Source organism: Heloderma suspectum, chromosome 1 (assembly GCF_057233095.1).
Source record: "Heloderma suspectum isolate Gila_16-S chromosome 1, 16-S_ref, whole genome shotgun sequence".
Lineage (NCBI taxonomy): Eukaryota > Metazoa > Chordata > Lepidosauria > Squamata > Helodermatidae > Heloderma > Heloderma suspectum.
Window position 1 is genome coordinate 69,413,257 of NC_139458.1, and position 24,077 is coordinate 69,437,333.

The 24,077-nt window shown below is 43.4% G+C and overlaps 2 protein-coding genes across 9 annotated transcripts in view; one reads left to right on the forward strand and one right to left on the reverse strand.

The window, feature by feature from the left end:
* The window catches only part of DNAJC17 (DnaJ heat shock protein family (Hsp40) member C17), a 34,206-nt gene extending 14,572 nt beyond the window's left edge, over positions 1 to 19,634 (reverse strand). The window contains exons 1-12 of one of the 3 annotated variants that reach the window (XR_014789380.1): positions 19,444 to 19,634; positions 14,631 to 14,700; positions 13,328 to 13,386; positions 10,810 to 10,897; positions 10,478 to 10,560; positions 9,837 to 9,933; positions 8,364 to 8,413; positions 7,790 to 7,867; positions 6,596 to 6,676; positions 5,327 to 5,449; positions 1,504 to 2,412; positions 854 to 1,407 (exon numbers count right to left, since the gene is read on the reverse strand). Coding sequence is in view for 2 of the 3 variants with exons in the window: in XM_084845572.1 (XP_084701698.1) it covers positions 2,365 to 2,412; positions 5,327 to 5,449; positions 6,596 to 6,676; positions 7,790 to 7,867; positions 8,364 to 8,413; positions 9,837 to 9,933; positions 10,478 to 10,560; positions 10,810 to 10,897; positions 13,328 to 13,386; positions 14,631 to 14,700; positions 19,444 to 19,521 (855 nt within the window). In the remaining variant the exon portion in view is untranslated. Of the gene's footprint in view, positions 1 to 635; positions 2,413 to 5,326; positions 5,450 to 6,595; positions 6,677 to 7,789; positions 7,868 to 8,363; positions 8,414 to 9,836; positions 9,934 to 10,477; positions 10,561 to 10,809; positions 10,898 to 13,327; positions 13,387 to 14,630; positions 14,701 to 19,443 lie in introns of those variants that run through there. The other 2 variants (XM_084845572.1, XM_084845566.1) reach the window with 2 other exon arrangements.
* Positions 19,635 to 19,881: 247 nt separating this feature from the next.
* ZFYVE19 (zinc finger FYVE-type containing 19) overlaps positions 19,882 to 24,077 on the forward strand; it is a 38,528-nt gene continuing 34,332 nt past the window's right edge. For 5 of the 6 annotated variants that reach the window (XR_014789377.1, XM_084845543.1, XM_084845535.1 and 2 more), the window contains exons 1-3: positions 19,882 to 19,942; positions 21,703 to 21,854; positions 23,505 to 23,626. Coding sequence is in view for 3 of the 6 variants with exons in the window: in XM_084845543.1 (XP_084701669.1) it covers positions 21,801 to 21,854; positions 23,505 to 23,626 (176 nt within the window). In the remaining 3 variants the exon portion in view is untranslated. The remainder of the gene's footprint in view (positions 19,943 to 21,702; positions 21,855 to 23,504; positions 23,627 to 24,077) is intronic. The other variant, XM_084845552.1, reaches the window with a different exon arrangement.

A 24,077-nucleotide genomic window follows, 5' to 3' on the forward strand; every position in this document is an offset into this window, starting at 1 on the left:
GGTTTATTTGTGCCACTCCCTTTTTGGTGCACCGGGGATTTCCCTCCTCTGGGCTAATGCATAGGGTTTTGATGGTGCATCAGATGCCTCCCGACTCAGAGAGGCTGTGGGGGAAGCTTGGTCCCAATCCTGCAAACTTCCAAGGGCTTATTTGTGCCATCCCTTTTTGGTGCACACCGGGATTTCAGTCCTTTTAGCCCCTGCTGTGATGTAATGAAGGGGTGAAACAGCGCCACTACTCGGGCAGGAGGACCACAGCGGGACAAGGGGCGGGAGGATGGGTCAGATTAGGCACAGTAACTTAATAAGCTACTCACAGTAGTTTATTAGCCTGGTTGTGTGGCAGGGCATCATAGACTATTTCTAAAATAAGTGACTGTGAGTAGCTTATTAAGCCACCATGGCTTAAAGTAACGTCTGAATGCAGCCAAAGAGACAATTTGAGATGGATATTACAATCCAAAGATATAAGAAAGACAAGAGATGCGACTTGAAAAGACGAGGGAGAAAGGGATTGGTGGAAAGGAGAAAGAGAGATCAAGTTACAAGGATGCAGATTCAGCTTCTGTCAGCTATAGACAGGAAAGGTGGTGATGCACCACCACAGGCATGACACAATCCTAGGAAAATGATTTCATATCGAAGCATTAATTTTACTGGAACTTTGATGATTACATGCCTAGGGTTCAAAACACACTGCCCACAGTCTACGTCTGGCTCAGGAGACATCTTGCTTTGGAATTTTTGTACAATTATAGGAATGTAATTTAAAAAGCATTTTCAAGCCTCATGAGGGAGACTTTCACTGGAGTTTGTGCTGTAAGTTTGCAGAATTATACAAAATGAGCCAATTATGGACATTTGTTTCATTTACTTTACACAGGTTGCAGAATTCAGCTTTCTTGGTACACAATTCAGGATACAGCACAGAATTCAATAGATGTTGTTTTTGTTTTCAAATGTACCTCAGGATTTAAACCAATCTCATTATTTTAGGCAATCAATTCAGACTTGTGAATACTGATGCTGCCAGCATGAGTCTTCTCTATACAGTGCCTGGATGCAGTTATGGCTTGGATTAAGGCCAATAAACTGAAGCTGAATCCCGATAACACAGAGACCCTATGTGTTGGCAGTTCCCAGGTATGGGAACTGGAGTGTTTGCCTGTTCTGGATGGGGTTGCACTCCCTCTGAAGTAGCAGGTCTGTAGTTTCAGCGTGCTCCTGGATCCAGTTTTGTCACTGGAGGCCCAGGTGGCCTCAGCCTGGGGCACCCATTACCAACTTCAGTTGGTACACCAACTATGTCCATTTCTGGATAGGGATCGTGCACTGGTAACCTCACAATTAGACTACTGCAATGCGCTCTATGTGGGGCTGTCCTTGTGTATGGTTCAGAAGCTGCAGCTAGTGCAGAATGCAGCAGCCAGGGTGCTCACTAGGATACCTAGCTATGCTCACATAACACCTGTGTTAAAAGAACTGCACTAGCTGCCTATTAGCTACTAAGCCACGTAGAAGGTAATGTTATTGTCGTATAAAGATCTTAACAACTTAGGACCAGAATAGCCAGCAGACTGCCTTCCCTGAGGTTACCCAGGCAACCTTTAAGATCATGAGAGGAGGCCTTCCTGGTCATTCCAAAATGAACGGAATGTCACCACGAAGTACCCCAATGGCAGGCCTTCTCTGTAGCAGCACCCACCCTCTGGAAAACCATCCCTCATGCAGTTCAGGAGGCAGACAATGTGGTATCTTTTAAACACCTCCTGAAAACACACCTTTTCAATCAAGCTTTCCCTGGGCTGTAAGTAAATTAATCATGCCGCTCCATTTTACTGCTCCTTGAATTGTTATTTTTTAACTGTAGCTGGAAGTTTTTTAATGTTGCGTTTTTTAATGTTGCATTTTTAATATTGTATTTAAATATATTTTAATATTTGTTGTAAATTACTGAGGGATTTTATTATATTCAGTGGTATATAAGTGTCACAAATAAATAAATAAAGCCAGCTGGCTAAGGCACAAATTACTCCTTCAGGAAAAAAGCATCGACTTCTACTCTCTTTTAGCCTGAAAGGTGTACCCATTTTATCCCTTCTAGCCGGAAACCCACTGGAACACCAGTGCTGAGTACATGAGATTGTCTGAATTGCAGTGTATTTCACTGAGCTGCTGCTGTGTTCAAAAACAAAACTTACTAATGGACCATGTAATTAAGAGTGAGCTCAGGACAAAGCAGTCGAACTTCTACAGTCTAGTAGGTCGCTGGAAGACCTCTTGATTAGTGCAACACTCTCTCCTCCATAGAGCTATGGCCTTAATCACAGCTGCCAGCTTTCTTTACCCCTCAGCTCAGACACACTAATCCTGTGCAGCAAGCAGAGATGATGTCCTCCCAGTCATAAGCATCTGTGATGGAAACAAGCCAAGATAAACCCAGTCACAAGCAGGAGATTTCATAAGAAGCAAGAGGCGAAGCCAACATTCTACTTCCTAAATGCATACAAACGTTTCCGTTGGAGTCAGCTGTTGCTCTCCAGTCCTTAGCCAAGGGAACCAACAACTTATGTGGCTGTTGCTTGTGACAGCTTAATCTATACTGTGAAGGGAAGAAATAATCTGTTGGCCCCAAGGAACATGACATTTGTGCTGGGCTCCATTCAGTTCAGTGCAACCAGTCACTGCACCCTACCACACTCCGGGCAAGACTAACTGTGGCTGTAAACAAACACAGAGCCCTGTGGAGTCAGACAGGAAAGCCACCTTTCACAGAGAGCTGTAAGTGCACCCTAGGTGGAGCCGCCCAGACTCAAAGAAAACCTCAGGGAGATTGAGAGGCAGTTTCTCAGGAACTGCCACTTGGAATTAAGCACCAAGGAACTGCTAACAAAATAAAAAGCACATGCAAATAACAGCCTCTTCTGAGATGCTGCCAGAATACCTGCTTATTAAGTACACAGCTGCTATTTTCTCACCTACGCACTGTTGGAAAAGGTATCCTGGCCACGTGCGCAGAGAAAAGGAGGCCTGTCAGGAGCGTCCTAGTTCAGTACACTCTAATAGCCAATTCAAGACACAGACGAAAGGATTCTTTTCAAGGCTTTAATCCTTTTACAACTTAATTACTCTTTCAGATGCTAATCACCAGCGACTAAGCAATGAACAGCAGAGTAGCCTATGCTCCGGGTAGGCAGTTGGTCCCCGTTTGAAGGAGAATCACTTGAAGACCCTGAACTTATGGGTTAGGGAGAGATCCTCCCTCTTTCCCTTGGGTCCACGGGGCGCGGCCGTTGCCTGCGCGCCAGACGGGCGCTACACCTCCTTTCTGCGCCCTCCATCGCTCGTGGCTCCCTGCATCTGCGTCCAGCTTCTAGCAAGCCCCCCTCCTGCACTTTCTCACTGCCAGGGTCACGGTCTATCTCAGGAATGCTGGCTGGAGGAATCTCTGCCAGCTGCTGTGCCTGTGAGGGATGAGCTGGCTCCTCTCCCACGGATTGCTGATCCTCCTCAGAATCAGAACTGCTCTGGGGTTCTATCGGCTCAGTTTCCACCCTGACAAGGCCAGACTGTGGCCAAGAGTTCTCTTAGTTGTTTTTAATATCTGAATGAAAAGAAGAGGCCATGAAGAGAACGTGGATAGCTGGGCTGGGGACACAGGCACAAGAACTGGTGTTTGACGGATATAATTAAGATCAACATTTTAACGTTGTTTCCCACTTCCCCCACCTCCATCCAGTTCCATTTATCTAGCCTGTGCAGTTTGTGGGATATTTAATGGACTCTTTTATTTTTATTCTCTTTGATTTGGTGTATAATGAGGTTTGCCTGGCCCCTACGCTGTATTCTTTCCAGCGCCAGGTGAAGACCTTTTTATTTTCCCAGGCATTTTAGCTTTCTAGACTTTTAGCTTTGCTGTTTTAAATCTGTATTTTAAATGCCTGCACTGCTGCTAGGTTTTATTGTAGTTGTATCGTTATACTGTGGTTTTAATGTTCTATATGTTTTATATTGCTTTATTGTGTGCTGTTTGGTTTTAATTTTTGTGAACCGCCCAGAGAGCATCAGCTATTTGGCGGTCTAGAAATGAAATTTAAAAATAAAAATAAATAAATAAATAAATATAACTAAAGTTAGCTGTGTCCTAACATATAGGACAGATTATAAATACAAAATAAAATTCTGGAATATGGTTATGGTTCTGCATTTGAGGAGACATTCTGCAGCCTACTAAAACCCACTTCTCTGCTATCAACAGAACAGGGATAGCTGTCCTACTAGAAACAGTAGAACAGCCTGTCATTACAAAAGTGCCACAAGCCTGATTAGCCCATTGGGGGATCTGAGGAAGATATAGCTAAGATCTATTTTTAAGAGGGACCAGATTTCAGAGAGAATAGCCCAGAGGTTTATTTTATATAGCAAATCTGCAAACAGTGCACCAAATTTGTAGTCTCTGTAAAACGTTGGGACTTCCCAACAAACAGAAGAAGAGCACAACCTATACTCTAAAGCAGGAGTATAGAACCTCAGGCCCAGGGTCTCAATCTGGTCCTCCTGAGGTCCCAATCTGGTCCTCTGGTTCTCTAGCTGGGCATGTCCCTTTCCCCTGACCACCAATCATTGGGTGGTTTCTCAGTTTTTGTGCATCTCCACAGCTCCCCGCATTCTTAAATAGAAATGCCTCTCTTAAGGCTTAGTTACTGGCAGTAAGAGCTTTATGCTAAAATATGCTGGTGTTTTGGCTCCACTCTTTAGCCTCCTCCCACCACTAGAATGCAGCCCCCGAGAGCTTCACAGAAATGGAATTCAGCCTTCGGGCTGAAAGAATTTAACACCCCCACTGTAAAGCCATGAGTTTATCAGTATAATGAACCCTTTCATTTTGTGGGAAAACTATCTGCCCCTATCTTCCTTTTCTGAAAAGATCTTCATGTACATCTCTTCCCAAGGCTCACATTTAATCAATGGCACATGTATTTCTTCAGGCGACCCAGCCCTAATACAAACAAACATTGCAAATGTTTGTCTCCACTCACATACGAATTAACAAAAACGTAGATAACATCCTAGCACAGCATGTCTATACTAACTCCAACATCAAGGCAGATTTATACTTGCTTTAATTAGAACAAATTCATAAATGACAAACTTATAAATGGCTTACAGTTGCTTAGTGAATGTTTTCCAGGACAAAGGTACAAGATAAATAATAGGAACATTTTGCTAGAGCCCTACTTGGTCTATAAAGATAATATAGAGTCAAAATACATAATTAAAAACAACAGTAACAACAACAAACAACAGCAGGTGGCATTGCCCTTACCTGGGATATTCGTGGCTGGATAGTGCCATCAGCATACACTGTGCTGCCCTGTGGTTGGCCCTCTAGCCAGGTGATTTTTAGAGGATTGTTTATCAGGCCAACTTCATTCTTCACTGCCATCTCCTAACAAATAAAAACAGCCGCTGTTGTAATCCCCTTCATTTCATTCCATGCTCCCCTAATCAAATTCAAAAAATAGAGGAATAGCCAAAGGCCAAGAAATTGAACTGTAGTGCTAGATGGGACACCTGAAAACCCTCTAGGCTAAACTCGATCGGGCCCCCTCCCAAACTAGTTCATATAATTTTGATTAATGTGTGCGTGCGTGCATGCACATGCACTACAAATGGAGAGTAGGAGGGACAAGGATGTGCCATGTTATAGGGAAGGGCTTGCGGGACAACGAACTAGGTCAGTAAAATAAATCCAGATTTCTCAAACAAGCAAGTCATGCCACATACTAGTATAAGGAAAGGTGACTTTCCTAAAAAGATCTAAAGAGGAAAAAATTGTTGCTGTTTCAGTAAGGTTTTTCCCCCCACATCTAAAGCTCTCAATAATATGGAATAAAGTGTTCCGTTATCAAAAGAAAACCCAGGTTAATCCAGGGGCAGCATTTTAGAATTTACTGGTAATTCTCCCTGCAGTGCCCTTTACATGCCAGCATCAAATGGGAGAAGTTTTTACCATAATCATTTTGTTTCTAATTGTCCTGATAAGAATGAGTGTTACAGGAGGTAAGAAAATATAGTCCCATGAATGCCCTTTATCTACAGAAGGACTTAAGTTTGGATTCTTACACTACAGTAAACACTTATACTTTACTTTGGTGAAGTTACTCAGAGACCAATCCTATACACTTTACAGCAGAGTAGGGAACTGGCTCCACTTTCTGTGCCAGTCCTGAGGAAGAGCCTGCACTTGGTGCAGTAGCATCACAGAATGGGCTTCTACTTGTGATGCAACAGCTAAAGTATCAGCAACTTCCACCTCTGCTACATGCTGAATCAGCTCAGGGAAGAAGCAGTTTGACTGATAAACAGGATCTGCTCTTGATGACAGTACTATACAGCATTCAATATGGCCCTTTCCACAAAAGGTATCTTTTCCCTATAAAAATCGGTTGTCCTAAAAAATAATACATCCCACAGGATCACTGTCTACATTGTAATACTATTTTCTTCAATAAATATCAGTGGAGAACTCTTGCACTTCCAAGGCCACTATGATGAATTGAGAAATTCCTAAGTAAAAAAACCAACAACTTACAGCAGCTTTCACTGTGGCAAATTCCACGACTGCACTCCCAGTCTTCTTGCTTGAGATCAGCAAATTCAGAACCTCACCGTACTGTCAGTATCAAGAAGAAAGGTAAAATCAGATATAGATCTAGGGAAGATACGGTATGTTCTAAAATGTGAAAATACAAAAACTCTTGCCAAAATCTCCATAAAATACAAATGGCAAAAGTACTAAGTAGTAGGATAAGGGACAATACTGGTCCCAATATGGGTCATCATGTTATGCTGAGATGTTTTTACACAGAATTATTTAAGAATGCTAGTTACAGAACTTTTAGAGATGTTACTATAGCACTCAGTGATTCAGCAGAGACTGTAACAAGGCTGAAATGCAATTCAGTCTATAAAAAAGTTTACAGACACTAATATATCATACCCTTCTGGCAAAACCCTTTAGAAAAGCAGGATCTTGTGATGTAATGAGTAAAGTTAGCATTCAACCTAGTTCTCAATTATTTTCCAGTAAGAATTATGTTGCTTTCTAGAGTAGAAGGAAGCCCTAACAGTTAGGGCTTAGACAATCAAAATCAGTGGTTGCTGAGGAAGTACTAATAGTCACGAAAAGATAACAAGTTAAACCCTCCATCAAAAGCTATTTTGGAATCATACCTAGGAATATATCAGCTGTAGGACAGTTTGCAAGTTAATACATTTCTACTGGTGTTTTCCTTTACCAACAAAGTTATAATGACCATGACAAGGTCATTCATTCCTTTATTAATAAATTTACATCACCCTTCTTTGCTTATTCTGACAAAATGGCCATGTTTGCACAGAATGGCTCACTGTGTGAATGAGCTGTGTGCACCCCATTTGCTCCTGCATGGCTCCTCCAACTACCACGAGCAATTAAACAAACCAGGAATGGTTTTGTTCAACATACTGAATAAACCCATGATCCTGGTTTGTTGCTCCCAAATAAGCCAGAACTTGTAAGCCAAGAACAAACCCTAGTTTATGATCCTGACTTATAAAGGGAACAAGCCACGATCCTAGGTTTGGGTGATATGCAAGCCAAGTAGGAGCAAATAGGCCGTGTGCACAAGCACAAAGCTAATTCACAATAAGCTAGGATTTGCCAGAATCCTGGCTTCTGTTCCACGTGGACATGGCCAACGTTAGGCAAAACCAACTAAGGTGAAGGAGCATATTGGAAGAGGACCTTTTGTAGGATTTGCAGGAGAACATCTTTTGAGTAGCCTCCTTTAGTCTCATCTTCTTTCTTGCACTTCCATCGTAGCTGATGGGGGAAAGTTACAAATTAGTTTCACACAGTTCAGTGCACTGGGTGCAATATATAGCAGAACCTGCCATTTAGTTTTATATCTATGATACTATAAAGGCAACATATTCTAATGTCAACATTTGTAGACATACTAAAAGCAATGTCTACACCGCACATGAACAGACACAAGCAGCCCTAGGCATCAGGAAGAGGTCACATTTTAGAACATCTGAAAATTACTACATACATCAAGTAGCATCTGGCAACCTGTCAATATCCCAAGTCACAGAGACTAAACTTCTAATTACCTTCATCCTAGTGCCTAGATTCTAGATTAAAGTGCAAGGAACACATTAAGGTGAAGTAAGTGACAATTCCAGTAAGCAGCGAGGATGCCAGAGGCAGTCCAGCTTTCTGGGAGGCTGGAGGTGATCCATGTGGCTTCTATTGATGGAATGATAAGTTAGTTGCTCATCTCTCTTCATAGCTCAAATTTTTGGGAATGTCTTACTTTGAGCTTGGGTGTTCCTTTTCCCTCCTCTCCATACCCATCTTGTTTGCCTCGAAGAAGAAACAAAAAAGAAAATGAAAACTACAATGACAACTATTTTGAGGATGGCCTTTTTTACGAAATAAAAATATTTAGGGCGCAATGCTATGCATGTTTAGACAGAACAACGTCCTACAACTCCCAGCATTCCCCAGCCAGTGGGAGTTGTAGGACATTGTTCTGTCTAAACATGCATAGCATTGTGCCCTTAAGCAATTTATGTTCTGGATCTGTTTACTTGGATTTAACTTCAATACAGAGTATTTTAGTGTAGACAAGGACCCGGTTCACACGCAATGACAACCCAGACTACAGGTTGAGTATGGGTTGTCAATGAGTCGTGAGTTGTTGATGAACTGTGGGGGGTTGTTATGTCCGAACCTTGCACTATGGTTTACCTAGGGGGTTTAACCACGAACAACCCAGAGTTCATAACCCAACAACAAACCACAGGCTCTCTTCCTGGGCTATTTGTGGTTAACAACCCAGAGTTAAACCGTAGCGCAGGATTTGCATGTAACAACAACGCACGATTCAGTGACGACCCATATTCAACCCATACTCTGGGTTGTCGTTACATGCGAATCAGGCCAAGGTCTAGGTTGGCAATTATCCTGATAACCATACAAGTCAAAAGGATGTCTTAACTTTATTCTCATTATTCCCACAGGTAAAGTGTCATTGTCAGTAACAGTGAAAAAGCTAATGGGTGTGGGGGAAGCAATGGAAAGACTACTGAAGATAGGTAAACTAATCCCACACGCCAACCAGTACTGAAAAAATTATAACCAATATTGCAAAGTTCTTGATAAAAAATGCATTAAGTTAAGCCTCAATACCTCTTCATTTGTAAGATACAAAGATTAAGGGTAGGATCCAATGGCGTTGCAGCGCTAATGCTAATGATGTTGCATTAGCACCAAATTGCAGCAACAAATCAATGCTTTTTCCCTTTGCACCAGCAAGCACTAATGACATTGCGCCAACATTGGTTTATGCTAGCGCAATGTCGTTAGCACTAGCACTGCAACACCACTTGATCCCACCCTTAGGAAGGATAAATCAACTGCCTGAGGTCAAACAGAAAAATGGCGCAGTTGAGAAGACAGAGTAGAACTGCAATCCTAGAACTGCCAACACTTACCTAGGAGTAAGTCCCATTGAACTCAAAGGAACTTACTTCCGAGTGGACATGGATAGGATTGTGCTGCAGATCTCCCAACTTGACTCTGCTTTTTAACCATTTATTGGAGAAATAAGAGAGAGACAGTATTCTGTCACTAAAGCTTCAGAGATGTAGGAAGAAAGGGGGAATTTTTCTATGAAGTGTACCCCTTAACAACAAGAGCAAGCGTGCTCTGAGCACCCAAGATGGTATTCTGAAGAGTGTCCAGACAGACAGCAGTCAGGGACTCTGACCTTGCCTAGCCTTACCTCGTACTCGCGGATCTTTCTCAAGTCGGATTTGTTCCTGGATGAGTCTTTGTTGCTCCTCCAGCTGGCGGGATCCCTCTTCACGTAACCTTAGGATCTGGAAAGAGATGCAGAAGGCAAAAATTGCCAAGAAAAGTGGCTGTTATAAAACAATTTCCCCCTTAACTTTTTAGATAAGAAAAAACATACAGGCCAATGGCCTGTGTAACTCCACATTCTGCCTATTGCCAACAAACCAAAAAGCTTTTTTTAAAGAGTGGATTAAGAACATAGGAAGCCACCTTATATGGGTTCATCAAGCTTAGTATTGTCTATACTGACTGGGAGAGGCTCTCCAGGTTTTTAGACGGGAGCCCTAACCTGAATATGCCAAGGACAGAAACCTGGGACCTTCTGCAGGAAAGCACATCCTGAGGTATGACCTTTAAATAGTTAAATAAATAAATCCCTTTATGCTGCCTCTTCACACACCCTGAAGCCCTAAGTTCAGACACTCCACTCCCTACAGGATCCTAGCATGGTTTATTTCATATCTCTTTCTATATTGTTAGCGCTCTCCTCTTCAACATGGTTGTGGCCTGTAAATGTTCCCACTCACATTGCTGACACAAAATAACGTTTGTTTGACATGCTATCCTTACCTCTTGTTCCAATGTCCTAGTTATCTGGATCTCTTCCTCCTTGCTAACCTGGAACTGGGCTTCTTTTTCCCGGGCTTCAAGATCTGTAACAAAGTAAGTCCACAAAGTCAGCAAAACCCAAACATTTTGGAACAGGATAAAGCTCTGCTAATTGTAAGCATATTTCATGGCACCCACTGCCCTGGTGTTACATATATATGTAGCTGATGCCATCTCACATTTGTAAATAACTTTAATGAAGACAAATGAATCAAAGGCATGAACCTATGGTAAGGATCCCAGCATCTTGGCATTTATTCCCTATGTGAAAGAGATATTCTAGATTTACATACCAAGCTTGACCTTTTTCCTCCTTTCATCAAGTTTCTGAGTCCTTTCTGCTGCTTGTTTTTTGGCTTTCCTCACTTTATCATATGCTGCCTATAGAAATAGTAATAGGACAAGAAGAAAGAATACATTGGAAGAAAATGTCACAATCACACATCCAAAAATACTAACATTAAGCAACAACGTTCTATTAGGTGTTGGGGAATTTAAAAACTGTTTGTGTTTAACATTAAAGAGATATTAGCGTATTTTTTTTACAGTCCTAAGCATCTCAATTATCTGTCATTGGTAAAGACCAAAAACAGGGGGAAGGCGAGGTGGTCCAGGAGATGTTAAATGAAGGAAGAATTGTAAAAATACTTCGTACACTGAACAATGAAATAAAAATGATAAAATGGTTGAACATTATTTCCAAGTACACATCTAACTCACCAATAAAGTCAGTTTTAGATCTCTGGCCCAGTTTAATGCTATCATTAGAGTCAGGGTATAGCCTGGGTGATGCTGAATAATTATGTCATTATACCTGTTGACAGCAAGGATCTAGTTCTGCTTAAAGTACTGTTTATAATTGGGATCCAAAGAATGCACATGCACATATAGGGGAAACATCCAAGAGCTTGGCTTGCTGTATTTGTCCACAGCAGTTTCCATTGCTGGAGAGCCAAGCCACTGAAAATCCAGCTTGTTTCTTCAGTAGCACTGCACATATAGTTCTCCCTCATAAACAATCCTTTTTTGGGTTCCAGGCTACAATTCTTCATACAAAGGATTGTTTACTAACAGGGAATTTGTTGAACCCATCTCATCTTAGAACTCAGTATTTGATGATAAAGCCAAAAGTCTTCTCCACTCCATACTACCACTAATTCAGAAAGTATGCAGGGATTGATTAGAGACTAGGGGCTCACACGGTATCATATAGAGCCTCCAGGGCAAGAATAAAATAGCTTAAACTTTCCCAAGTTTAACAAAAAGATTACACAAATAGCTGAGCGAGCAGCTGCTACTTATACCCTGGACTCTTGGATAAGTACAGCAGGATGCATCCATGGCTTTACATTAAAAAAAAAAAGAAGCTCCACTATCAACTAACACCATCAATTAACAGAAGAGGGAAGGACCCACAAGGTCATCTATATATAGCAATTAAATCAAGACCTGATCAAGACTAAACATAGAAAGGGAAGATCAAGGAGTTTGTGCCTTCTATAGTAACCTGTACCTGATTTAGAGCAGCTCTGAACTATAGCAGTTGCCATGTACAAGATCCATAGTTATGTATGACACTCTTCTCTTACAATCAAAAGAGATATGTCCAGCATCTCGTTCACCAACCATCATGATATTTTCTGTGGACTGCGTAATGACTAAAGTTTACAAAGCCACACACACATTTAATAAGCTAAATAGTTTTCACTAAAGTGGTTATATAACACCCAACATGGTAGGACAGAGATGGGACACAAAGAAGTGAACATTTTATTTCAGATCTCTTTTGAGTTATCAAGTGAAACCCCCTCCCTTTTTTAACAAAGCTAAACATCTTTTTGGTTTCAAAAATCTCATCTAAGGAAGAGTTAAAATTTCAGTTCAAACCAGTGGGCACAAGGCATTTGGAACTAAGCTTGACAATACATCTTTCCTGCATTGACTGGTATTGCCTTTTTCATCTTCTGCTGTGTTGAAAGACTCACTTCCTGGTTACTGTTAGCCTTTTGAAAAAACAGCTTCTAGAGCTGAGAATTAATAGGTATGCCTTTTAATGACATTAGCTCCACAATTTTTCAGACATAGTTATCTTCTCTGTTTCCTTCACAAGTAAATCCATTCTTGAAAAATCTATAGAATGTAACCCATAATGTCAAAATGTGAAAGCATACCCCCAAAATGAGGCAGTTAATTAAGTGATATGATGCTGTTAATTGCAGTTCAGTAGACTTGGGTGGTGGTGTTCTGCTGACTCTGGAGGGGGTTGCACTCCCCCTTAAGAAGCATGTTTATAGTTTGGAAGTACTATTAAATCTGCCCTTTACTTTGGAAGCTCAAGTAGTGTTTGGGCACAAAGAGCTTTCACTGGCTTAGGCTAGTATACTAGCTTATTCTGGACAGAGATAGCCTTCCTACCGTGTCTACCGTTATCCATGCTCTTGCAACATCCAGGCCAGATGTCATTAGCACTAGCAGAATGCCAGCGCTGAATACTACCCATGATTTCTTAAAAAGCTGTTGTGTGAGAGACATTGTTGGTAGAAGAGGTCTTCCTCCATGCAAGTATGACCCAGCCTCAGCCCCTCACAGTTTAGACTGAGATCCTTTTGTAGAGGGAATGAGGGAAGTTCCACACACAAGCAGGTAGCTCTCTTGCCCTGGGTTAGCCTGAAGCAACCTGTGGATCTGGACTGGCCCACAGAATAATAGCTGAAAGAAGTGCCCAAGTGCACTTTTTTTCCTCCAGTCGCTCATGTGCAATGGCACAGGCAGAAAATGCTTGCAGTTATGATACAGAATTAGACAACTTACCCTTGCTGCTGCATCTGTTAGAACTGCTAATGCTTGAGACAACTGATGGAAGAGCTCAGCTAGGGAAAAGAAAATGAAAACATTTGAACAATGGCGTAGGAAAACTCATACAATTCCTGGATATGTAACATACTGGAAACTTGACTGGGTAAAGGATTTCATAGACGGGACAAAGCTTCCTATAACATTTGAAAGCTAACCCCCCCCCCCCACCACCACCACCACCACCATCACAAGGATGTACTTTAGAACTTACATTTTCCCCATTTAAAATACAGCTTGGCCTTTATTGTGAATAAACTGCTAATCCTTGCATAACTGATTTCTAAATTTGCAGATAATTCAGGACAGTAATACCATGGTGGGTTAGCCACGCTCCCTTGGATACTATCTCAGCTTCTTCAAAAATCATTGTGAACTTCAAGTTCACCTTTGTATTCTTGAGAAATTTACATTTGCTTATCTCAAGAAAGTATCCCAGAGCTTTAAAAATCCATTTCAGCCATCTCTAGAATACTGACTCCTGGATCATATTAATTTATTTAACATATCCCACTTAGGAGAGTATAACCCTCTCAAGGTGTTCTACAACAACTAAAAAAACAGAATATATCAAACAATAAAAACAAGCAACTAAGAACATAGAGCATATGCATAAACGCATCAATAAAAAGCTAAGCAAAACAAAAACATCTTTAAAATCTGCTTAAAAGCCAGATATACTTCTTGGGGGAGGGAGTTCCAGAGATGTGGGGCCACCACTGAAAAGGCCTTGTCCTTCATGCCTGCCAAACTGATGGTTCTTAACAGCAGGCCAGAGAGCAGAGCCTCTCAGGTGGATCTCAGGGCCTGGACAGGTTCATATGGGTGCAGGGGGGTACTTCAGTTGACCTGGTCTCAAGTTGTTCAGCGCTTTAAAGATTGAGACCAGCTTCCAAATTGAGCCTGGAAAGGAATCAGCAACCAATTCAACTGGTACAGAATTAAGTGTAATATGACCCAATGATTCCAAATGAAACTAAATTAGAAACAGAAGCAAATTACGGGGTTTTGTTAGCATACCTGGTCACATAAATAAGCCCAAGAAAGATAGGCCTGTAAATGTCACTTCAGCTTTTGAAAACGTCCTCCATATTCTTTTATATTATAACTGCTTGTGTAGAAATGCACAGAAATTGCTATGCAAAAAATCTCATCTGTCACCGACAGGTGCAGTTCTGGATAAACCTAGTCACTCCTCGTGACCACATGGGTGACAATATAATATGGAAAGGCAGACAGTTTCCAAAAAGACTGCCCATACCTGCTTTGGGATTGTCTGGATTTTTATCTGGATGGCAGGTCAGGGCCTTCTGTCTGTAAGCTTTCTTAATCTGTAAGAGACAGAACAAAAAAAAAAAATAAAAAATACAATGAACAATGTAAACAGATGGGGAAAACATTCAAAGTAATGTACAACTGAAAACATCAACCTACTGAAAGGGAATAGAAATGGATTTCAAAACCACTACACACTTGTAAGAGTTATATTCTGTCACCAAAGAGTATCTGCCTAAATACAACGTCACCACACAGATGACAATAATAAAGCTACTGAAGTTCTGCCAGTATCCAACTTCTCTGCAACAGTACATTTTACACTGCAGCAGAACAAATGCATCTCTCAGTATGCAGCTAGGTAGAAGGTTTTCACTCCTAAACACAGGAAAGTGGATGACTTCAACTTTAGCAAATCACACATTGAGATCACTTCACACTTTGTGCTACACTGCACTGGTGTTTCACACACTAAATATGAGACGCATGGATGGCACACCTGTGCCACTAAACATGCAGTGAACATGTACTGGGGAGCTGCAGCCAGTTGGAGCTTTCTGGTCTACGTCCCAGAGCATTTGGGGAGATGTGCCTTTAGGTGTTTGGTGTAGGCAACACTAATGAAACACTGCTGTAGACATGGCAAAAACAACTGCAGATTAAAGAGGGAAGCATCTTTGACTGCTTGGACTGCAGTTGCTTAGAAAGATAAAAAAACAGTTTATTTGGCAAGGTAACTCCTTGGGTGCTACCATCTCTAATACCCACCAGCTGACCAACAATTGGAACAGAAAAGGCAGTAACACTTGGCCAGAAACTACACAGTATTGCATGAAATCATCCACAAACAGATTGCCATTTTCTAAACTAACAAGCTCGAAATACTTGAGCCTTTCCGCACAGGCACATGGTTGGCTGAGGAATGCTGGGAGGTGTGGGTCTTTTTTCTGCCTAAACATGCATAGGTTGCATCCTAAATCCATATATACGTATTAAGAGAGAGATCTCTGGAGAGTGCCCCAGGGAAGGTTGTTCGGAGTCCCACTCCAAAGGCTGTAGACAGTGCTATGACCTCGGGAGAGGGACTGTACATCCCAATCCCCTTCCCACTCACAGCTACTGTGGAAAGAACTACACTGGCTGCTTCCTGAGGTCACAAATGCAGCAATGGAGGGCAAGAAAAGAGGGTGTCTATGGCCTCTCCATCCCCAATCCAGTGCATCTTCTTTGGATGGGCTCAAAGGCCCGTTTAGAAGGAAAGTTTGTAAAAGGAGGACGAAGAACTGAAAGTGCACCCCTTGCAGCTGCACATTTGAGGGGTTGATCAGAAGCAGTGAAAAGCTGTCTTCTGGGAAAGTTTGTCTGCCCTTACTGATCTTCTCAGTGAGGAACCTGCAAGTTCCCTGGAACAGATTGAAAACCGATGTGTGACAAAGTTAGAGACATTCAGGCAGGGGTGGGGAACCTGTTTCAGCCCAAGGCCCAAATTCCATTTTAGAGAAGCTCTTGGGGGCCACATTCCAGCAGTGGGCAGGGCCAATTGCAAAAGGGGTGGGACTAAAATACAAAAAATACCAGACCATTTTAGCTACCAAGCAATCAGTGGATGGGGCTAGGAGAAGGCAGGGTAGCCATCTTGGGAATCCTAGAGAGCCAGATCTGGCCCCCAGGCCTGAGGTTCCCCACCCCTGTGTTAAGGTGTAGAATCAGGTTCAGGTTGCTGGATCAGATTGCTTTTTCACATCAATTCCAGCTCTACAATTCTGTGATTATAGAGACTGAAATACATAATTTCAGTTCATTGTATGAATGTTAATACTCTTGATTAGAAAACTCATGTTTGCAAAAATATAAAGCGGGACCTTATTCTGAGATGGCAAATGAAAACAACTCTGCCAATATATTATATTGGCTAAACGTTTCTGGTACTTGCGCACCATCTAGTGGACAACAACACTCCACTAGATGATCCCCACGCTGGTTGGGTTGATGGGAGTTGTAATCTAAAGCATCTGGAGGGCACCAACTCCATATACATTATCTTACAAATCAGAATACACTTTCAAAAAAGCCACTTGAGTTGTTGTCTAAGGCAAGTAAAAATTGCCTCCAGGCAACCAGGCAGGAAAGCTTTAAAAAAAATTAGTTCATTTTTCTTTAACGACAAAAACAGGAATGTGAGGACAAACTAGCTAGTTAAAAAAAAAAAAAGGTCAGGCTAGTAACTTTTGTGGATTTACTTAATAAGGTTGCCATGGAACAGTCCATGCAAAGTAAGCCAGTATTATTATCCATTTACAACAGATAGGTGAAGCTGTGAGAGTACTGGCTTGCCTAAGAAAATACAGCAAGGGAGGGAGCAAGCCCATGGTTGCTAGTCAGCAGCTAGACAGCCAAAGGATATCGTTTTCTAGGAACCCACCTCGGAGCCTGCAGGCAATGCGGACAAGCCCTGTGCTCCGCACTTGCAAGAGGAGCGCAGAGCAGCCAAAACGGGGCGTTCCAGAGCGGGGAGGACAGAAATGCCTGTACAACACATCCAATGTGTCTACAGCAGCCTCCTCCCCTGCTCTGCCCTCCCACAGCTAGACAGCTGAAAGCAGCTATCTAGCTGAAAATGCAGGGCAGGAGGAGTGCGGAGAGAACAAACCCCTCCGTGCTTCTCCTGCCCTGCATTGGATAGGCTGTCGCCTCCAAGTTCAGAGGCGACCACCTATCTGCATAGGATTGCTCCCTAAATGGCCAAGGTGTGATATAAACCAGGGACTTGCTGGTTCATAGCATACTCTCTTTGTCACTATGCTACACAAGCTACAACAAAACATCTAAAGCTGGGATGGGGTCCCTTTGGGCTGCAGTCACATTTCATGTTGTCCAAAGCACTGCTCTGGCAGTTGTGCCCCTTCTCCCTGCCAGCCAACGTGTGTGCGGCATACATAGGCTCTCTTGCGCATGCTCCATGAGTCCCGCTGTCTGCAACATCCTATTCTCATGTGTGAGCAAGGAAGGCGAAATGCCCAGAGGCAGAGAAGAAGGGCTGGAGGGTAGGGTGGGGGGAAATCTAGTTGCACTGCCAAAGCCTTTGTGCCAATCTCCGCCATTCTGTTACCTGGCATGGGACAGAGAGAGCTAGTGGCACTGCCTGGCTGCCAATGGAAAAGCCTGGCTTTGCGGGATGAATGGGCAGGACAGGATCTCCCTTCTCAAACCCCCACCCTATTGGATCAGAGGCTTTTGCAGGCATGTACAGCCATCAGGTGGGGATGGCAGGAAGAGGGGAGGCAGTGCCAGGTGATGGAACCCAGACGTATTCAGATTAGTGAAGCCCAATGATGGGGAAGCAGGCTGAGGTCTAAGCCACGAGCCCCACGAGTTCCTACTAGGTGAGACAAACTAAAACCTTATGGTGCCTGTATGTTTCGACCTAGGGGGCTGCTACGGGTGAGTGGGATTTTGATCAAGAAATGGCATGAGAAAGTCATGATCAATGGCTACTAGTCATGATGACTATATTATTACCTCCAGTATCAGACGCAGCATGCCTTTCAGCACAAGTGTCTGGGGAGCATGAGTAAAAGGATGCTGATATGCATAAGCCCTGTTTGTTGGCTTCTATAGGTATATGGTTGGCCACTGTGAGAACAGCATGTTGGACTAGATAAGCCTAGATAAGCCTTTAGTCTAATCCAGCATGGCTCTTATGTCACCTTCACCAACCTGGTGCCCTCCAGGTCTTTGGGGCTACAACTCCCAGGATTCCTACCTATTGACTATGCTAGCTGGGGTTGATGAGAGTCGAAGTCCAAAGCCTCTGGAGGGCACCAGGTTGGGAAAGGCAGTTCTTATATGTCTATTGCCAGTGAAGTCTGGATTAGTTTTGCCCTCATCACAACAGTGCCCACAAGTACAGTGCTTGTATCCCATAGGAGTATGTGGCAGCCATTTATTTATGAGAAAGTAAAGGGGCTTACTCTTGGATACCATAAGAGTGGGGGCTACGTCTGCCCCCAAGGACTCCAGCCACCAACATTCAAGTCTACTCTTCTCTGCACAGCTCCATCTGAGTTTCTTGGTCACCCTAACGTGTGACAGAATATTGGAGGAGCAAGACGGAAATTGGGAACTCTCCCTTTTTTAGTTTATTTGATTTGTACACCACCTTTCTACCAAAAATGGCACTCAGGACAGTTTTTAGAGTAAATATAATACTAATAATAATGAACAGTAATATAGCAGAGATTATATTAGAATGGATTTTTCACGCAGGCACAAGCCCTGGCACATCTCACATTTACTGTGCCATCCTAAGCATGTTTACTCAGAAGTAAGCTCCACCAAGTCCAATGGCAACTACTCCCTAGTAGAGCCTTCCCCAGCCTGGTGCCCTCCAGATGTGTTGGACTGCAACTCCCATAATTCCCAGCCAGCATGGCCAAGCTGGCTGGGAATTATGGGAGTTGCAGTCCAACACATGTTGAGATCACCAGGTTAGGGAAGGCTGCCCTAGTAAGTGTGCTTAAGAGTTACAGTCTTAAGACACTGGGCATCTGAACGTTGTCATTTGAGGGGCCTGTAAGGAGGCAAACCCGTGGGGCCCTATATTACAGTAACAACTACTAGTTGATTTTTGAGTATTTATGGCCTGTGAGACAACTAGGCCTTCAAGAAGCTTCAGCAGCCTAAAGCGCGCTCCTCATTCCCAGGAGCAGTACGGCTCCGCCGGCCGCCTCTCCCTTCCCTAGAGCGCTGCTGCGAGGGTCCCGGTCCCACCCCCAGCTTCAGCCCAGGGCCATCCTGACCTCTTTATCCGCCGCCTTCTCGCCGACTCCCAGCAGCGTGTACAAGTCCAGCTCCAGCAGCTCTTTATCAACCGCCATTTCTCTCTCACACACTCTTTCTTCCCTCACAGACGAAACTGCTACTCTTTGCTCCGGGCCGGGGACCACCCGTCCGAATCTCCTCTTCCCCCCACAATGCTCCTTCTCTTCTCAACAGCGACTTGGCTGCTGGGAAGCGTAGTCTTTTCCGGCCTAGAACTCCCCTTCGCAGCGGGTTGGACTCACTAGAACTACAATTCCCATCACGCCCCGCCTCCCCCTCGAACCTGGTGCCGGGCGGGCTTTCTTCAGCAAGAGAATGGTCGGAGAAGTCACAAGAACTCCCAGAAAACACCGCGCAAAGAAAAGGTGGGGGGAGTCTCCTTAGGCTCTTGGGAAATGTAGTTTTTCTGCGTTTTCCTCTGAGAGAAGGCGATCACAGGAGAGAGGGAAGTATAGCTCTCATCACACCTGCGATATAGTGAGTATAATCAAGAATTGGACGCGAGCAGGAAAGGCTCCTACCTGCTCGACTAGATCAGGTTGTCGCCTTTGCTTGCAGGGTCAGAAGCTTGCCTTGTGCGGATGTTTTGCTCGTGAGACGTGTTCTTCTGTCTAGCCTCGGTTGCGCGCTCACAACATTCACCATCTCCCTGTCTAGAGCGTGTGCGTTTTCCAGACTGTGGTCTTCAGACGGTCGAGGGTGTGCTGCTGCTTTGCTCTTCTGTGTCGAGTTCAGGTGTAGACAGTGCACATACATTGCCCTTCTTCCACTGCTGCGTCGTGGATGACTCAACTGGATGACACCCCAACTCAACCTAGGGCGGGTTGATCCAGTGTCTCTCCCTCATCGTCGTCGCTTTCATTTTTTGCCCCTTTTGTGTTACGGGAGGGGAAGACGGGGAGAGAAGGAAATGCACAGAGAGAAAGACGGGAGGAAAACCGTAATCGCCACTTCCAAACTGTACTTTTTGAAAATTAAAAGTGGCTGCCATGTTGCAGGTAGTGGTTAGTGTCCTCAGTTTTTAAAGGCGGGGGGGGGGGGGTTGAAGTTCTCTGGTGCCATGAATAGAGTAATGGGTCTGGTTGGAGGTGGGTATCCTAAGTTTAGATCCCTGCTATTGGATGTTAAACTATCAATGTACCTGCTAAAACTGCTTCTGAATTTTAAAATATTGTGAAGCTAAAATGATCTACGGATGTACTATGGCCCTCTCTACACTCCTTGGGGTAGGGCAGAGAAGTAATTATCTTTTTTCTAAAAAAACACACACACCAAAATCTTTGCTTTCCTTTGGAACTCTGCAGAGGGAAAAGGAGATGCGCTAGTGGCCTAGGAAGTTGATGAGTCACGTACCCTAAGAAATGTACATTACCCATCTGCCTTTCTGTTGTAATCAGTGCGTTGTAGATGGTTGTGTTTGTCACTCATTATGGATGATGATGATGATGATGATGGGAGATAATGGGGCAATCCATTACTCACAGACTTTGGGGAATATAAAGTGAGTGCTGCCTGCAACCTGAACTGTCTTTCAGGAGCCTCAAGCATCCCTACCCCCACCCCACCCCTTGAGTTAAGAAGGTGCAGTAAGCTAAAGGTTCAGGCCTCCTAAGAGAGGATGTCTATAAAATGGGGGTGTTGGGCCCTCAGGCCCAATTCTGGCTTGCCTGGGGTCCCAATCTGGCCCTCTGGGTTTCGTTAGATGGCCCTGTCCACCCCCTGTCTCAGGCCCTTTCTACCACCCACCACTCATTTGATGGTTTCCTTGCATTTGTGCATTTCCCCCCCCCCATTCTAAAAGGTAGGAATGCCTCTCCTAAGGCCTAGCTACTGGTAATAAGAGCTAAATTAAGCTAAAATATGCTGGTATTTTTGTTACTTTGGCCTGACCCATTTTGCCTTTGGCCCCATTCACCACTGGAATGTGGCTCTCCAAGAGCTTCTCTGAAACTGAATTTGGCCCTCAGGCTGAAAGAGGTTCAACTCCCCTGCTACAGCAAAAGCTTGGTGTATGATTTCCTTGCTTTGAAATGTTATGAAATCACTGACTCAATAGTAACAATTGCTGGTATGGCTGATGCTTTCGTTCAAAGATTAAGCTAGGACCAGATCTTCACTTTTTCTTTGGCTGAATGAGTGCCAGAGTATAGCTTCCATAGTAAAGCATGTTTTCAGTCATTCATTACCAACATTTTCTAACTGTACATATCTCTTATTGTTTGTCCTCTCTTTGAAAGAGGAAGAAAATTGGGATAGCTGTGTACAGACAGAATAGAATTATGTGTCGCCATTTGTACTTTTTGTGAAAACTGAGTGTACCACCTCATCTGACACGATGGATAGCAGATGTTATGGCTGTGCATCAAAGTTTACTGTCTTCAAGAAACAGGCAAGTTCTTCTCCGCTATTCTCAACATCAGCAATGCGGCCATTAAAGTTGACTCATCTTTATCTAGAGAAAAGGAAGCTTGAACTGCAGGATTTGGAATTTTCTTCCAGAATGGTCCACCAGAGCCCATGCCTCCAAATTATTCTGGGGTTGTTGCTTTCTTTTGATGTATTTGGTCAGTTCTAACTGTGCTTATGTTGTGTAAAATTACCTACCTGCAGCACTGAATTCCCTCCTGCCATTAATGTACTGGATGGGGTAGATCTTGGGCAACTCACTGCTCCTCAGCCTCAGTTCTCTGTTTTGTATAGCTATGGTAATAATAATGGCTTATTGGGGCCAAGAGGATAGTTTGAATCAGCTTCCTGTCCTGAAGCAAAAGAGGTCTGAGCTTGGCTAGTACTCTGACAGGAGATTGCTTGGGAACCGCTCTGAGCTACTGGAGGGGTGGGCCCGTAGCATGGAATCTTATTTTAAAAACAAGCAAAACAGTTAGGACTGTGTGAGATAAGAAGGATAAGCACATGTACGCATTGAAACTGGCTGATTATTATTTGCAGTCATCAGTCATGAGGAAGGCACACTTCAGATGGACTGGTAAAGAGCATCCAGTGCTGACATGCCATCCCATATCATCTGTTTACATAAAATAGGCAAAGACAACCTGGTTTTTTAGAATTTAAGGATGTGTTAGGGCCCATGTCAATGCTACTGAGATGTTTTTCTTCATTATATATATATATATATATATATATATATATATATATGATGCTGACCATCAATTTGTTTATATTAAATTAGAACTTTCTTAATGTCTATTTTATTACATGCACTTGCACATTATTCCAAAGAAAATGTAAAATCTACATTACTGTGCTGTGAAGGGATCAAAGGGAACAAGATGTTGCTTTTATGTCTGCCATACAAAGTGAGACAAACCTCATTTTAAGGCTGATTCATACATTATGCTTGTTCAGGTATATAAGCAATATCTTTAGGACTGAAATCCTATGTGCCCTTAGGAATATAGGAAGCTGCCTTACACTAAATCAGACCATTGGTCCATCTAGCCCAGTATTGTCAGCACTGACTGGCAGCAGCTCTCCAGGGTTTCAGGCAGAAGTTTTTCCTAGCCCTACCAGGAGATGTTGGGGATTGAACCTGGGACCTTCTGCAAGCAAATGATGCCCTCTACTACTGAGCTACAGCCCCTATGCATTGTAACTGAGAGTAAGTCCCATTGAACATAGCGGGACTTATTTCTGAGTAAATATGTATAGAATTGCTCCGCATAGTGTACCCCTGCAAATGTAATATGTGAACAAGGCTAACATGTTTGGATTATGTGTATTTAATGCAAGTACGTTCACCGGGGAGCCAGTATTGGCTGATAGTCCTTGTTGAGTTTGGTGGCTGCTACATAATGTGTGGGACGGATGAAATTTAAATGGATATCTTTAGGTCCAGGTTTCATCAACACAAGAGAGTCTAATGGTACAAAAACCTTCTTTGTGGATTTTTATGGCATGTATTTATGTTAGCAAATTAACCTTTGTGGGTCCTATTCAAGCAATGTAGACTTCCCAGGGTTACTATAGCCAGGTGCTAAGAGGGTTTGTTTCCCCTTTCTTCCTTCTCTTCCTCTCTCAGTGTGGATGCAAGAATTGTGGCCGGGCATTTTGCTCAGGCTGTCTTGGATTCAGTGCCATTGTCCCCCGCTGCGGAAATACTCAGCAGAAGGTTTGCAAGCAATGTCATGGGGAATTAACAAGGTAAGACCAGAGCGTGGTTTTGAGTGGTGATGTGTTTGCACTGTTTCCTTTTATTAAGGTGCAGAATGTGGTCTCTGGTGGACTTGCCTTTTCAGCACTTCTACATGCTAGCTGGGGGAAAGACATGCAGACTTCCCACCCACCCCCTGCCCACAACTTAGGAGTGCTGCAAGGGTCTTTCTGGACATTAAGATTCAGTAGTTAGGACCAAGTTAGGACCAAGCCATTTTGTGGGATATGTAGCCCTTTAAAATGAGAGAGCTGCAAATTTGGGGTTGGATCCAGGACTTGCCTTCCATAACTGGAGGGGACCTTCTGTGAGAAGATGGACTCCACTCAAGGAATGTCCCTCTGCCCAATTTGGGGGGACTCCCCTGCCCCCCCACAGGTCCCCCATTCAGCAGGGCCTCCTGACTCTCTCTGTAGCATTTTCAGGGGGCTGGAGGGCTGC